Source organism: Apium graveolens, chromosome 8, assembly GCF_009905375.1.
Source record: "Apium graveolens cultivar Ventura chromosome 8, ASM990537v1, whole genome shotgun sequence".
Lineage (NCBI taxonomy): Eukaryota > Viridiplantae > Streptophyta > Magnoliopsida > Apiales > Apiaceae > Apium > Apium graveolens.
Window position 1 is genome coordinate 131,592,955 of NC_133654.1, and position 13,865 is coordinate 131,606,819.

At 35.7% G+C, this 13,865-nt stretch overlaps 3 protein-coding genes across 9 annotated transcripts in view; all 3 read left to right on the forward strand.

The window, feature by feature from the left end:
• Nucleotides 1-13,476, forward strand: part of LOC141677987 (protein ARABIDILLO 2-like) — a 31,731-nt gene extending 18,255 nt beyond the window's left edge. For 3 of the 7 annotated variants that reach the window (XR_012557583.1, XR_012557589.1, XR_012557584.1), the window contains 2 exons: nucleotides 12,666-12,750; nucleotides 12,846-13,476. The gene's annotated coding sequence lies outside the window, so the exon portion shown is untranslated. Of the gene's footprint in view, nucleotides 1-446; nucleotides 5,597-12,665; nucleotides 12,751-12,845 lie in introns of those variants that run through there. The other 4 variants (XR_012557586.1, XR_012557587.1, XR_012557588.1 and 1 more) reach the window with 4 other exon arrangements.
• On the forward strand, nucleotides 5,822-8,397 carry LOC141677988 (uncharacterized). The gene is made up of 2 exons (XM_074484158.1): nucleotides 5,822-7,654; nucleotides 7,963-8,397. The coding sequence occupies exons 1-2, from the start codon at nucleotides 7,267-7,269 to the stop codon at nucleotides 8,004-8,006; spliced, it is 432 nt and encodes a 143-aa protein (XP_074340259.1). The 5' UTR covers nucleotides 5,822-7,266; the 3' UTR covers nucleotides 8,007-8,397.
• On the forward strand, nucleotides 10,279-10,953 carry LOC141680001 (secreted RxLR effector protein 161-like). The gene has a single exon (XM_074486342.1). The coding sequence runs from the start codon at nucleotides 10,279-10,281 to the stop codon at nucleotides 10,951-10,953; it is 675 nt and encodes a 224-aa protein (XP_074342443.1).
• Nucleotides 13,477-13,865: the final 389 nt, after the last annotated feature.

Genomic DNA, 13,865 nt, shown 5'->3' on the forward strand with positions numbered 1-13,865 from the left:
TGATTTTCCTATTAGGAAAAAGAATGGACGAGGAAGAGTTATATCAGTGTTCTACTTAATGTTACTCGTTGCTTTTTGTGCACTTTGAGACTGTTGGAAATGTAGACATAATCAAGGATTAGGATACTTAAGATCAGCATAATAAATTCAGAATATTCTGGAAATATTCTAGAATAATCTGATGCCCATATCACTCCTTAATTCAAGGAGATGATTACTATTGTATCTCTCTACATAAACTCGTACATTGTAAACTAAATGATTAAGGAAAATAAGATATTCACTCCTTCAAAAACTTACATGGTATCAGAGCCAGAATAATCTTTTCTATAACTCTTTTTTCAATTTCAAGAAACTGTGCTATGAAGATAAGTGGGAATGTCAAAAAGATACTGTTTTGTACCAGAAAAGGGAAGAAAACGACCGAGTCTATGTCTTTCTTGCAGGTCTAAATCAGGAACTAGATGAAGTTCGTGGACGAATTTTGGGACGAAAGCCATTGCCTTCACTCAGAGAGGTCTTCTCTGAGGTACGAAGGGAGGAAATGAGGAGAAAAGTGATGATTAATACTACTAAATCAGTTTTTAAAAGCTCTGCCCTTGTTTCTAATGGAGCTGAGCCTGATAGAGAAAGAAGAAAGAAAGCATGGTGTGATCATTGTAAACGACCATGGCACACACGGGAGACTTGTTGGAAAATACATGGAAAACCTAACAATGTGAGGAAAAAACAGTTTGGCGACAATCGAAACTCCCAAGCCAATATACCTGATTCATCACCTCAACTTTCTTCCGGAATGCAACCCTTCACAAAGGAACAAATAGAGCAGATTTGTAAAATTCTTTCATCTCAAAACCTTGATAACTCTTAACTCATCTTGTACTATGGCTCAGAGAGGTAATTATCATATTGCTTCTTGTTTTAACACCGACTCAAATACCTCTTGGATAATTGATTCCGGAGCTAGTGACCATATGACAGGGTCTTCTAAGTTATTTTCTTCCTATAGTACTTGTGCAGGAAATCATAAATTAAGAATAGCAGATGGTTCCTTCTCGTCGACAATAGCTGAGAAAGGATCAATTGTTATTTCACCTAATCTTGTCCTCCGAAATGTTTTACACGTTCCTCGACTTTCCTGCAACTTATCGTTAATCGGTAAATTAACTACTGATCTTAATTGTCAAGCTCATTTTTCTGAATCTGATTGTCAATTTAAGGATTTGAACTCGAGGAAGATGATTGGCAATGCTAAGCAAGTTGGAGGCCTCTATTTTCTTAAAGATGGAAATATTTCGGAAAGACTTTCTCAAAAGACTTGTTTTAATTCTGGTTTGTTTACTACTAAAGATAATGTTATGTTATGGCACTATAGACTAGGACATCCTAGTTTTCATTATATGAGACATTTATTTCCTAAGTTTTTTATGAATAAAGACCCATCTACATTTGAGTGTGAAATCTGCCAGCTTGCTAAGCATCATAGAAACCCTTTCCCATCTCAACCGTACAAGGCCACAAGACCGTTCACAATAATTCATAGCGATGTCTGGGGTCCTTCAAAAATAAAAAAGATCACTGGAAAAAGATGGTTTATCACATTCATCGATGATCATAGTCGACTTTCGTGGTTGTTTTTACTTAAAGAAAAATCAGATGTTGAAAGTATGTTTAGAAACTTTTATAACATGGTTCAAACACAATTTCAAAAACAAATCCAAGTTTTTAGAAGTGATAATGGTAAAGAATACTTCAACATTCATTTAGGAGATTTTTTTGTGGAAAAGGGGATTGTCCATCAAAGTTCTTGCACCAACACTCCACAACAGAATGGAGCAGCTGAGAGAAAAAACAAACATCTTTTAGAAATTGCAAGATCATTAATGTTTTCTACAAATATTCCTAAATACTTATTGGGGATGCTCTTTTACTGCTGCTTACCTAATAAACCGAATACCCTCAAAAATTCTGAACTTTAAAACCCCACTTCAGTGTTTTAAGACTTCTTTCCCTACCTCCCGGATTTGTCATGATCTTCCTCTTAAGGTTTTTGGATGCACCGGATTTGTTCACATATTTGACAAAAATCAAAGTAAGCTTGATCCTAGAGCTCACAAATGCGTTTTCGTAGGTTATTCGTCTACACAAAAAGGATACAAATGTTTTGATCCAATAACAAGAAAGTTTTTTACTTCCATGAATGTTACTTTCTTTGAGAACAAACCTTTTTTTCCGGGATCTCATCTTCAGGGGGAGACTTTAAGTGAAGATTCGTTGACTGATTTCATACTAGTGGATTGTACATCTGATAATTGTGTGAAAAACAACCATGAATCTGGAGGTGTGGTTAATAATGATGTCTCAATAAATGAAAATATAGACATGCTTCCTTTGTCTTTGCCATTACAAACAGAGATCCATAAAAGTAATGAACCTGATGGACGATTTAAAGGGAAAGTATTTTCGAGAAAACATCCAAATCAAGGAAAAAGAGATAACAACTTGCAGCACGGTCAAGAGTCCAACCAGGTTACAAATCCAGAAGTCATTGAACAAACAGGTAATTCTTTCATTCCCATAGTACCTGAAATTTCCGAGTCTGTTCCTTTCTCAGAATCTAATAATGATTTAGATTTACCTATCTCTCTCAGAAAAGGTTCCAGAACTTGTGCAAAGTATCCATTATGTAATTTTACATCTGTTCAAAATTTGTCACCATCATTTCGAGCTTTTACTTCTAAATTGTCAAATATATCTATTCCTAAGAATATACAGGAAGCTCTTGCAATTCCTGAATGGAAGGCTGCTGTTATGGAGGAAATGAGGGCGTTGTAAAAGAATAAAACTTGGGAAATGGTTGATCGTTCGAGAGGCAAAACACTAGTAGGATGCAAATGGGTTTTTACAATAAAATACAATTCTGATGGGACTTTTGAGAGATACAAGGCGAGGCTTGTTGCTAAGGGATTTACACAGACCTATGGCATTGATTATTCAGAAACTTTTTCACCTGTTGCTAAACTAAACACAGATAGAGCATTGATATCAATTGTAGTAAACCTGGACTGGCCATTGCATCAATTAGACGTCAAGAACGCCTTCCTTAATGGATTTTTAAAAGAGGATGTTTATATGGATGCTCCTCCAGGGTTTGGTAAGATTTTTGGTACAAAGATTTGTAAGCTGATAAAATCTATTTATGGGTTGAGACAATCCCCTAGGACCTGGTTCAACCGATTTGCAAAATTCATGATTACTCAAGATTTTTTTCTAAAAAATTCAGACCATACCCTTTTTGTAAAAATTACGACAAACAGTATTATGATTCTAATTGTTTATGTGGATGATGTTATTCTCACTGACAGTGACCTCAAAGAAATGGAGAAGGGGAAACAGATCATTTCAAATGAGTTTCAGATTAAAAATTTAGGAGAGCTTAAATATTTTCTTGGAATGGAAGTTGCAAGATCCAAGGAGGGGATTGTCATATCTCAACGGAAGTACATCCTAGATCTTTTGATGGAAACCGGCATGAGCGGGTGTAAGCCATCAGATACACCAATGGAATTCAACTCAAAGTTGGGAGAAATAAAAGAAGGTGTTCCGGTGGATAAGGCTGGTGAGAAAATTAATATATCTATCCCACACCAGACCAGATTCTCACTTGCAGTTAGTATGCTTAGTCAGTTCATGAATGCTCCCTATGAAGAACATCTTATGCTGTATACAGAATTCTGATGTATTTGAAGTCATGTCCCGGAAAAGGAATCTTGTTCAAGAAATCTGTCAAAAGGACTATTGAGGTATACACTGATGCTGATTGGGCAGGATCGGTAACTGATAGGAGGTCAACTTCAGGTTACTGCACATACTTGTGGGGAAATTTAGTGACATGGAGAAGCAAAAAGCAAAGTGTAGTAGCAAGGAGCACTGCAGAGGCAGAATATAGAGCAATGGCCCATGGAATTTGTGAAATTTTATGGCTTAAAAGAGTGATGATGGACCTGAGAAAATCTGTTCAGCTTTCGATGAAGTTATTCTGTGATAATAAAGCTGCGATTGATATTGCTAATAATCCAATTCAGCATGATCGGACGAAGCATGTTGAAATTGATAGGCACTTCATAAAAGAAAAACTTGAAAATGGAACTGTTTGCATTCCATTTCTTCGAACAAATCAGCAGAATGCTGATATATTCACAAAAGGTCTACAAAGACAAAAATTTGAGGTTTTTTTAAGCAAGTTGGGCATTTTTAAGCAAGTTGGGCATGATTGATATCTATGCACCAACTTGAGGGGGAGTGTTGAAAATATAGACATAATCAAGGATTAGGATACTCAAGATCAGCATAATAAATTCAGAATATTCTGGAAATATTCTAGAATAATCTGATGCCCATATCACTCCTTAATTCAAGGAGATGATTACTATTGTATCTCTCTACATAAACTCATGCATTGTAAACTAAATGATTAAGGAAAATAAGATATTCACTCCAAAAACTTTCAGAGACATTTTAGAAGCCTGGAGTTATAATGGATTGGATGTACATGAATTAGAAGACGTAAACACCTTATTTTCACCAGCAAAGATTAGAACTACTTTTTCTTGAAATTGAGAGCCCTTTCTCCCTTTTAGATTTTCCACATAGTGATGCGCATCTGTGTATAGTATATACATATACACATATGAATGGTTACTCCAAATCCTCCTCACCATCCATTATTCTCTTACAAAATTTCATACTCATTTACTTGTGTATATATATATTGATTTAAAGAAACTGAGAATGATAGTAGATAGGAAATTCTTCTGCTACTCTGTGCATGTATATTTACGTGTGTATATTGATTTAGAGAATGATAGTGCACAAGAAATTAAAGAAAAGGACCGGAGATTGAACTATGCTCCAAAAGTGGATAATGGGGTAGCTTATATATACGCATTCTACATATAGCTATAATATGATATGTAATATAAACCAACTTATTTGCTAGAGATCTTATATAATTTACGCATTTAAAACATGTGCATTTAAGACGAGGCGAGGCGATGCATTTTTGGGACTTGATAGTTAAACTTATTGTTACTACAAAAATTGAATAACAAATGCCTTTAATACCTCTATTTCATATTTCTCTTCCCAAATTACCTGTATGTGAATACTACGCCCTTTCTGCCCACAATAAGCGCATACTTGACATGCGTATTCTAGTGAAACCATGGATTTCCTTCGGACCTCTATGCAAGTTGCAAGTTATTATTTCTAACAATTTGTTCTATCTTCCATAGTCTAAAATACAGTTATCTTATATATATAGTTCCTCCTATGCCGTAGAGTTTTTTAAACCCAACAAATACACACCCCTCTTCCTTTGTGATATTACCTACCCATACAATTAAATTACATATCAGTTGAACTCTCTCCGTCGAACAGTTTTTTTTTCTATTGTTCAAACTATTTCTACAAATTTGTCAAACTCATTCCCCATACACAGTTATACACACATCAGAAACAGCAAAAACTGTACATACAGATATAGATTATATATATATATGCGCATGTTTAAGTTGTGTAAGGCATCATATATGAAATCGTGATTGTGTATGGTAGCATATACGCATAGTAAAGTTCCATATATTTTTTTGTACCTCCTATAGACATGTTTGGGTTACGTTACAGTCGGTAGATTCGGATGTACATCCCCGACATTTGAGGTACCAACTGGGATGTTCTTCTCGGTTATTTTATAATTTTAGGAGTTGAATTCTGAAAAATAGGTATATTAGTATTTGACTCAAATTTTGTGTATGTAATTATCAATTTATTGATCTTATGACCTCCCATATTGCATGTAGTAATTTGTTTTATGGTTTTTCTATGATGTGCCCATGGGCACACATTAAACACTAAATTTTATAAGTTGGCTCATTTTGACTGGCTTATAGTTCTTAATGATGATGGCCCCCCCTGCATTCACAAAGTTTACACCAATTAAAATGAGATAAAATTATAAATTTTAGTGCTTACCATGTGCCCATGAGTACACACTAGAAAAACCATTTGTTTTAGACCAGTTTTATACTTTGTGTTATTACAAGAGTGTATTTTGTACTGATAGATACTAACTTTTAACAATTAGACACTTTTTTTATCTCTTTTATGTTGAAGATAAAATCTATAATATTCTGTTCATATTCAGTTCCCTGGGGAATCAAGCTGTATAATTGATGTATAATTGATAGAAGATAAAATCTATAATATTCAGTTCATATTCAGTTCCCTATAAATGGGGAATCAAGCTGTATAATTGATGTATAATTGATATAGTTAGATTAATTATAGACTGACTTAGTTATACAGAATCGTAGGTAGTTATTACTGAATATTTGGCACTTATTACCAAATATTCTCTTGTCTGTACAAAGCCTATATAAAGGCATCATTCTCCTTGAATAAGCATATAAGAAATTCTGATTTCTACATGGTATCAGAGCTCTACCTAAGAATTTTGAAAACCCTTATCACTCTCAGCCTAGTTATACTCATGGCAGGCTCTCTAGAAAATACTTCACATTCCACAGTCTCTGAAAACAATTCAGCAAATGCATCTATCCCTCAAAATACTTCTGATACTTCTCATACTGCTTTTGACAATCAAAACTCTCTTCAAATAACTATTCACAAACTAAATGGCCAGAATTTTCTTCAATGGTCACAATCTGTCAAGATGTACCTCCGGGGTAGAGGACGTTTGGGCTATTTGACTGGATCTGTTGTAGCTCCAAATGTTGGTGACCCATCCTATGCCAAGTGGGAAGCTGAAAACTCTCTGATTATGGCTTGGTTAATCAACTCAATGGAGGTAGATATTGGTAAGACGTACTTATTTCTTTCTACTGCCAAAGAAATATGGGAAACCGTTCAGGAAGCATACTCTGATTTGGAGAACTCGGCCCAAGTTTTTGAAGTCAAATCAAAACTTAAAGACCAGCGTCAAAATTCTCTTACGGTGACACAATACTATAACATTCTTTATAACTTGTGGCACGAAATTGATATGTTTTATATTCCTGAATGGAAATGTTCTGATGATGCTTCTTATTATCAAAAAATGCTTGATCGTGAGAGACTTTTCGATTTTCTTCATGGCCTTAACCGTGAACTTGATGAAGTTTGTGGCCGTTTGTTGGGAAAGAATCCCCTTCCATCTGTTCGAGAAGCATTTGCTGAAGTCCGTCGAGAGAGAGCCGCAAAAGAGTCATGTTGGGATCTCCAATTATTGTTGATACAGATCTATTTGCCCTTGCTGCTAATCTATCTGCTCTTGCTGCTCATCGTCCAAATATTTGTCGAGAACGACCTTGGTGTACTCACTGCAACAAAGTTGGTCACACTAAAGAAACATGTTGGGTAATCCATGGTAAGCCAAGTGACTGGAAACCTCGCTCTTTTAACCAGCCTTCTACTGAACAGAAGCCTCGTACACCCAACCAGCCTCGTCCAGGAAATCGAGCTTTCACTGCTGCTGCCTCCTCCTCAACCGAGTCTTATTCCTTCTCTGAAGCTCAAATAAACCAACTCCGTCAACTGCTCAATCCTTCTTCCACTCCATCAGCTGCACCAGAATTTTCTAATCCTGAAAAACAAGGTATTTCTGCTGCCCTCACTGTTCAAAACTCTCCTTAGATAGTGGATTCAGGTGCTTCAGACCACATGACTGGTCAATCAGATAAGTTTATCACGTACATACCTTGCCCAGGTAATCAAAAAATTAAAGTGGCAGATGGTTCACTTTCCTCTGTTGCTGGTAAAGGAACTATATATTTGTCACCTTCCATCATCCTTAAAGATGTTCTTCATGTCCCTAATCTATCTTGTAATCTTCTTTTTGTTAGTAAAATAACTCAAGACCAAAAGTGCTTTGCCTCTTTCTCACCACTTCATTGTACTTTTCAGGATATGTCATCGGGGAAGACGATTGGGAATGCGAAGGCGTGTAGTGGGCTGTATTACTTTGATACTTCTCCTCATGCTCAAGTGAATAATGCTTTTGTTTCTAGTTGTGTTTCTTCTGGTAATAATGATATTATGCGATGGCATTATAGACTAGGCCACCCGAGTTTTCCATATTTAAAGTACCTGTTTCCCAAGTTGTTTCTGAATAAAAACTTGAGCATGTTTAAATGTGAAATTTGTCAATTGGCTAAACATACTCGTGCTGTTTTCCGTTCTATTCCTTACAAATCAACTCAGCCCTTTACTTTAATTCATAGTGACATCTGGGGACCATCTAGAATGACAAACACTTCAAATACAAGATGGTTTATTACCTTTATTGATGATCACACACGTGTTAGTTGGGTATATCTTCTTAAAAACAAATCTGATGTTGCCTTGACATTCAAAAAATTTCATTCTATGATAAAAAACCAATTTAAAGCAAATCTTCAAATATTGCACACAGATAATGGAACGGAGTATTTCAACTCCATTCTAGGTGAATATCTTCTCTCTCATGGCATCATTCATAAAAGCTCTTGTACATGTACACCCCAACAAAATGGGGTTGCTGAACGCAAAAATAGACACATATTGGAAACCGCTAGAGCCCTCTTGTTCACAACTTCAGTTCCAAAATATTTTTGGGGGAGGCTATCCTTACTGCTACATACCTTATCAATCGAATGCCATCTCGAGTGCTAAAATATCATACTCCACTCTCCATACTTCTTAAAACATATCCAAATACACAACTTATTTCTCAGCTTCCACTAAAAACATTTGGATGTACTTCTTATGTTCATACACTTGGTCCAAATCAATCCAAATTTGATCCCCGAGCCCTGAAATGCATTTTTTTAGGTTATAGTACTACAAAAAAGGGGTACAAGTGCTATCATCCTCCTACTCGTCGTATGTATGTCACATTTGACGTTACATTCAATGAAGAACAGCCTTTTTATCCCAACTCTTCACTTCAGGGAGGGAATGTCAGTGATGTTTCTAGTTGGAATACTTGTCTTCCTAAAGTTATTCCTAATATCTTAGAAAATGATATAAGTCTTGTTGAGAAACTACCACCATCTCAGTTGTCTAAAGCTAAGGAAATCTTAGTTTACTCTCGGCGACAAAAGAATCATCAAGTAATACAGTCAACTGCTACTCCAACATCTCATGAGTCTAACCTAGAGACTAATCCCAATGTAAGTGATCACTCTCTTGTCCCTATTGCATCTGATTTTCTAATTAATGAGCCTTCAGGTATAAATGGGCATGAGCTTGAGCTACCAATTTCAAAACGAAAAGGTGTTCGAACTTGTACTCAACATCCAATATCCAAATATGTGTGCTACAGCAGAATAGCCCCCCACTATAGATCTTTCCTGGCCAAAGTTGATCAAGTAGTAATTCCAAAAAATATTTCTGAAGCTCTATCATACAAAGAATGGAGGAAAGCGGTGTATGAAGAAATCAGGGCACTAGAAGCTAACAACACATGGTCTATAGTCAAGCAACCTACGAACAAACATGTGGTAGGGTGCAAATGGGTATTTATAGTGAAACATAAAGCTGATGGAACAATAGAACGATATAAAGCAAGGCTGGTTGCGAAATGGTTCACTCAAAAATATGGTGTGGACTACAATGAGACATTTGCCCCAGTTGCAAAATTAAACACGGTGAGAGTTCTATTATCTATTGCAGCAAATCTTGACTGGCCCTTACAACAACTAGATGTTAAGAATGCTTTTCTTAACGGATATTTGGAAGAGGAAATTTTCATGAAAATTCCTCCAGGTTTTGAAAAAAGATATGGAACAGGAAATGTTTGCCGCCTGAAAAAATCTATCTATGGTTTGAAACAATCTCCTTTGGTATGGTTTAAAAGGTTTAAACAAGTGATGCAAAGGCACAAATACAAACAGGCTCAATCAGATCACACCTTATTCTTCAAACACTCAAGTGAGGGTAAGATAAGTATTCTCATTGTCTATGTTGACAACATAATAATAACAGGTGATGATCATATAGAGCATGGAAACCTTAAAGATATGTTAGCCGAGGAGTTTGAAGTAAAGGATCTTGGTCCAATGAAGTATTTTCTAGGAATGGAAGTTGCAAGAACAAAACAAGGAATTGTGATATCTCAAAGAAAATATTCTCGATCTTCTCAAAGAAACTGGAATGAGTGGATGTAAACCCGCGGCAACACCTGTTGAACCCAAAAGCACGTTTAAACAAGTGAAAAATGGAACTCCAGTTGACAAAGGAATGTACCAACGACTGGTGGGAAAATTGATCTACCTATCTCATACAAGGCCCGACATTGCATTTGCCGTAAGCCTGGTTAGTCAATACATGCATGATCCTCTAGAAAAACACCAGGAAGCTGTATACAGAATTTTGCGGTATCTCAAGAAAACACCAGGGAAAGGATTATTGTTTAAAAAGAATGCATATCGTAGTGTTGAAGCCTTTACAGATGCGGACTGGGCAGGATCAGTTGAAGACAGAAGATCGACAACTGGGTATTGCACTAAAGTCTGGGGGAACCTGGTCACTTGGAGGAGTAAGAAACAATCAGTGGTAGCTCGTAGCAGTGCTGAAGCAGAACTTAGAGCTCTTGCTCAAGGTATATGCGAGTTGATTTGGATTAAACGCTTACTTAAGGAGTTGAAAATGCGAAGAACTGAGCCACTGAGACTGTTCTGTGACAACAAATCAGCAATTAACATGGCACATAATCCGGTTCATCATGACAGAACGAAGCACGTTGAAATAGATAGACACTTCATCAAAGAAAAGATCGAAGAAAAAGAATTATGTGTTGTGTATATTCCGAGCAGATTACAACAGGCTGATATATTGACGAAGGGTTTGCCAACAGACAGTTTTAATGAATTAGTTCGCAAGCTGGGCATGTGGAATCTCTATGCACGAGCTTGAGGGAGGGTGTTGAAGATAAAATCTATAATATTCGGTTCATATTCAGTTCCCTATAAATGGGGAATCAAGTTGTATAATTGATATAGTTAGATTAATTATAGGCTGACTTAGTTAATACAGAATCGTAGGTAGTTATTACTGAATATTTGGCACTTATTACCAAATATTCTCTTGTCTGTACAAAGCCTATATAAAGGCATCATTCTCCTTGAATAAGCATATAAGAAATTCTGATTTCTACATTTTACAATAAATATTAGGTTAATTTTCGAAATGAACTTTCATTGCGGACAGAAATCTGATGCAGGTGGGGCACAAAAAACTGGGTTCTGCTCGCAGTCACCAAACTGTACACTCTTCAGTTCATTTTGTATTAGGGTCAAGTTTAATAGTGTTCGCTTACACACAGAAACTAAACTGAGGCAGCATTAAATTTATGACTAATATCAGACTATGGTTCATTATAGAACCTTCTTTCATGTCAGGCCACAACGAAGGACCTCTTTCATATTTAACTAATAAATATATGCATTATATTTTTCATGCTTCTACGTAGAGGAATTTATTCATATATTATTGCAAATACTTAATAGTATTAATTTAATAGGTCCTCCAAGAACCCTAATACGGTATATACACAACAGGCCATCCTTCAATTGTATCCCCTCTCCTCTGCCAGCTCAGCTTGCTCTCTAGCATCAGACTTTGTCATCTTGTATCTTTTGATTCTTTAAACCAGAGAAGTAGTATTGCAACAGAAGTGCATATTGGTGTGCCGAGGGACTATGGATGTGCCAGGCTCAATTTCCAAACTCAGTCAAGATGTGCTTAGGGTGCATTGGATCCTAAAGTTATTTACCAAACTTTTGGGAATATTTTGAAGACCTAATAAAGAATAGGGAAAAGTCCAAAAGGAAGGAGATGTTTAGGTCAACCGAGAGAGACTTTTTCCAGTGATTGTTGACCGAGTGAATCTGGAAACTATATTGTTTATTTTTTTCCTGTAATCTTATTTTCTCACCTCTCCTTTCAACTAATTTCGCAGATAATATCATAGCATGATATATATACACAAATAGTTAGCGAATATAAAGATCTTGGTCAGTGTGCTCTCAGGCATATTAACCTAGCTCTCATTCTGTTTTAGACTCTTTTAAGTTTAACAATGTGTTGGTTTTACAGTTGTAAAGTTTTCTAGCTTATCTGCTCTAGTCAAATAAATGATAAATTTAAATATAGTCATACGATGTGAGATTATATCTTAAAACTTAGTAGTATGGTCTGTTAAGTTTTACGATTTGGAATTTGGATTGTTCCAGTAGAAACTTTTATAGGCTTTGGAGTTTGTGGTTTACAACTAATTTAGCCTCCATGTATTTCTCTAATTATTTGAATTTTTGTCTTTTTGTTCTTTACCATTTAATCCTCTTCATAGGTTAGATTTTTCCCATCTACTTCAGGTTAATATATATTATCTTGCTTATAAAAGATGAACTGCGAATTTGATAGCACTGTAATTTTTTTTCCCTGGAATGGCTTGTAATGCCTCTAGGGGCGAGCAGATTTAGGCATTCATTTGTAACTGTCATTTGGCATATATGAAGTGATGTTTTTAATAGCCATACAATCTACCATTACCTGGTTCTTTCATTATTTTGTTAGAGTTATGTTAACTTTTTACTAAACTAATTGTTCTCATTTATATTTCTCAGTCATAATCAAATTCAAAGATTTGTCCGTATGCTAAAAAATTCTTTTGATGAACTCAAAATTTTTTCTGCGTTTGCTCTGATGCAGGTATTAGACATTTTCCATCCAGTATCTAATTACAATTTTTAGTTTAATGTGATTCAACGAAACTTTACTAACTTGCTGTAATTCCTCTGTTATAGTGCACACTTCCAGGAGGTCAGTTTGCGGTCCACAATTCGAACCTTTTGCTAAATAAAAGGGCATCACGGGCTATGAGAGCTGCAGCTGCAGCAGCTGCTGCGCCTAGTCAAGTTAAAATATTCGCAAAAATAGTTTTGCGGAATCTCGAGCACCACCAGAACTAAACTTTGCTGTTATGATGTTCTCAAATCTCAACATCCATCTTGTATTCCGTCTTATGTTGGTGAAAAGTGAATAACATTTTCATGAATATAGCTAGTTTTGTGTTTCTGCGTGGTACTGGGAATATTTGTTCTGAATATAAATTTTTACAGCATGTTCCTGAAATATTAACTGGTCAAGCATTATTATGTTTCCATGCACCTGTAGAACTGTTATGTGAAGGAACAAAACCTGATGATAGGTTATCTGATGATGAGAAGTCATAGCATTTGCCCAAAGAAAAAGCTGGTGCCTTGAAACATATTTGAGAATGGACATAGCTAGACGTAGCCTGCCTTCTTTTTATCTTTTTTTTTTTTTGGGATTTATCAATCTGTATGTGACATTGGCCTTGATAGATGAACATTTAACTTCACAGCAGATATTTGCAGCACAGAGGACAGAAATAGAGTTGCTGATATTAAGCAATTGGGAAAAGAGTCAACTGAGATAAATTCTTTTTTTTCTTTTTACTGCATGTCGTGTCACAGTAACAAGTAATATAAATTTGTAAAACTATATAAACTAACAGCAATTATAGATTTCTAGACGGTTGTTATTGCCTATGAAACATTTACAAAATAAAAGTGTTACAGTTAGGCTGCTATAAAAAGAGGTGAAAATTTTCTATGAAGCACTAATGGACTCTCAACAAATACTTTTTACATGCTGGAGGAGGAAGTAATTTGAGCTACAGACCTCACACAACAATCCATTAAGGGAGTAGGACACTAATTTGTAATGTTGACATATAATCGTTACCTTACTTTTCGAAGTAACTTGATAACTTCACATTTTTCAAACAGCCATCAACATCA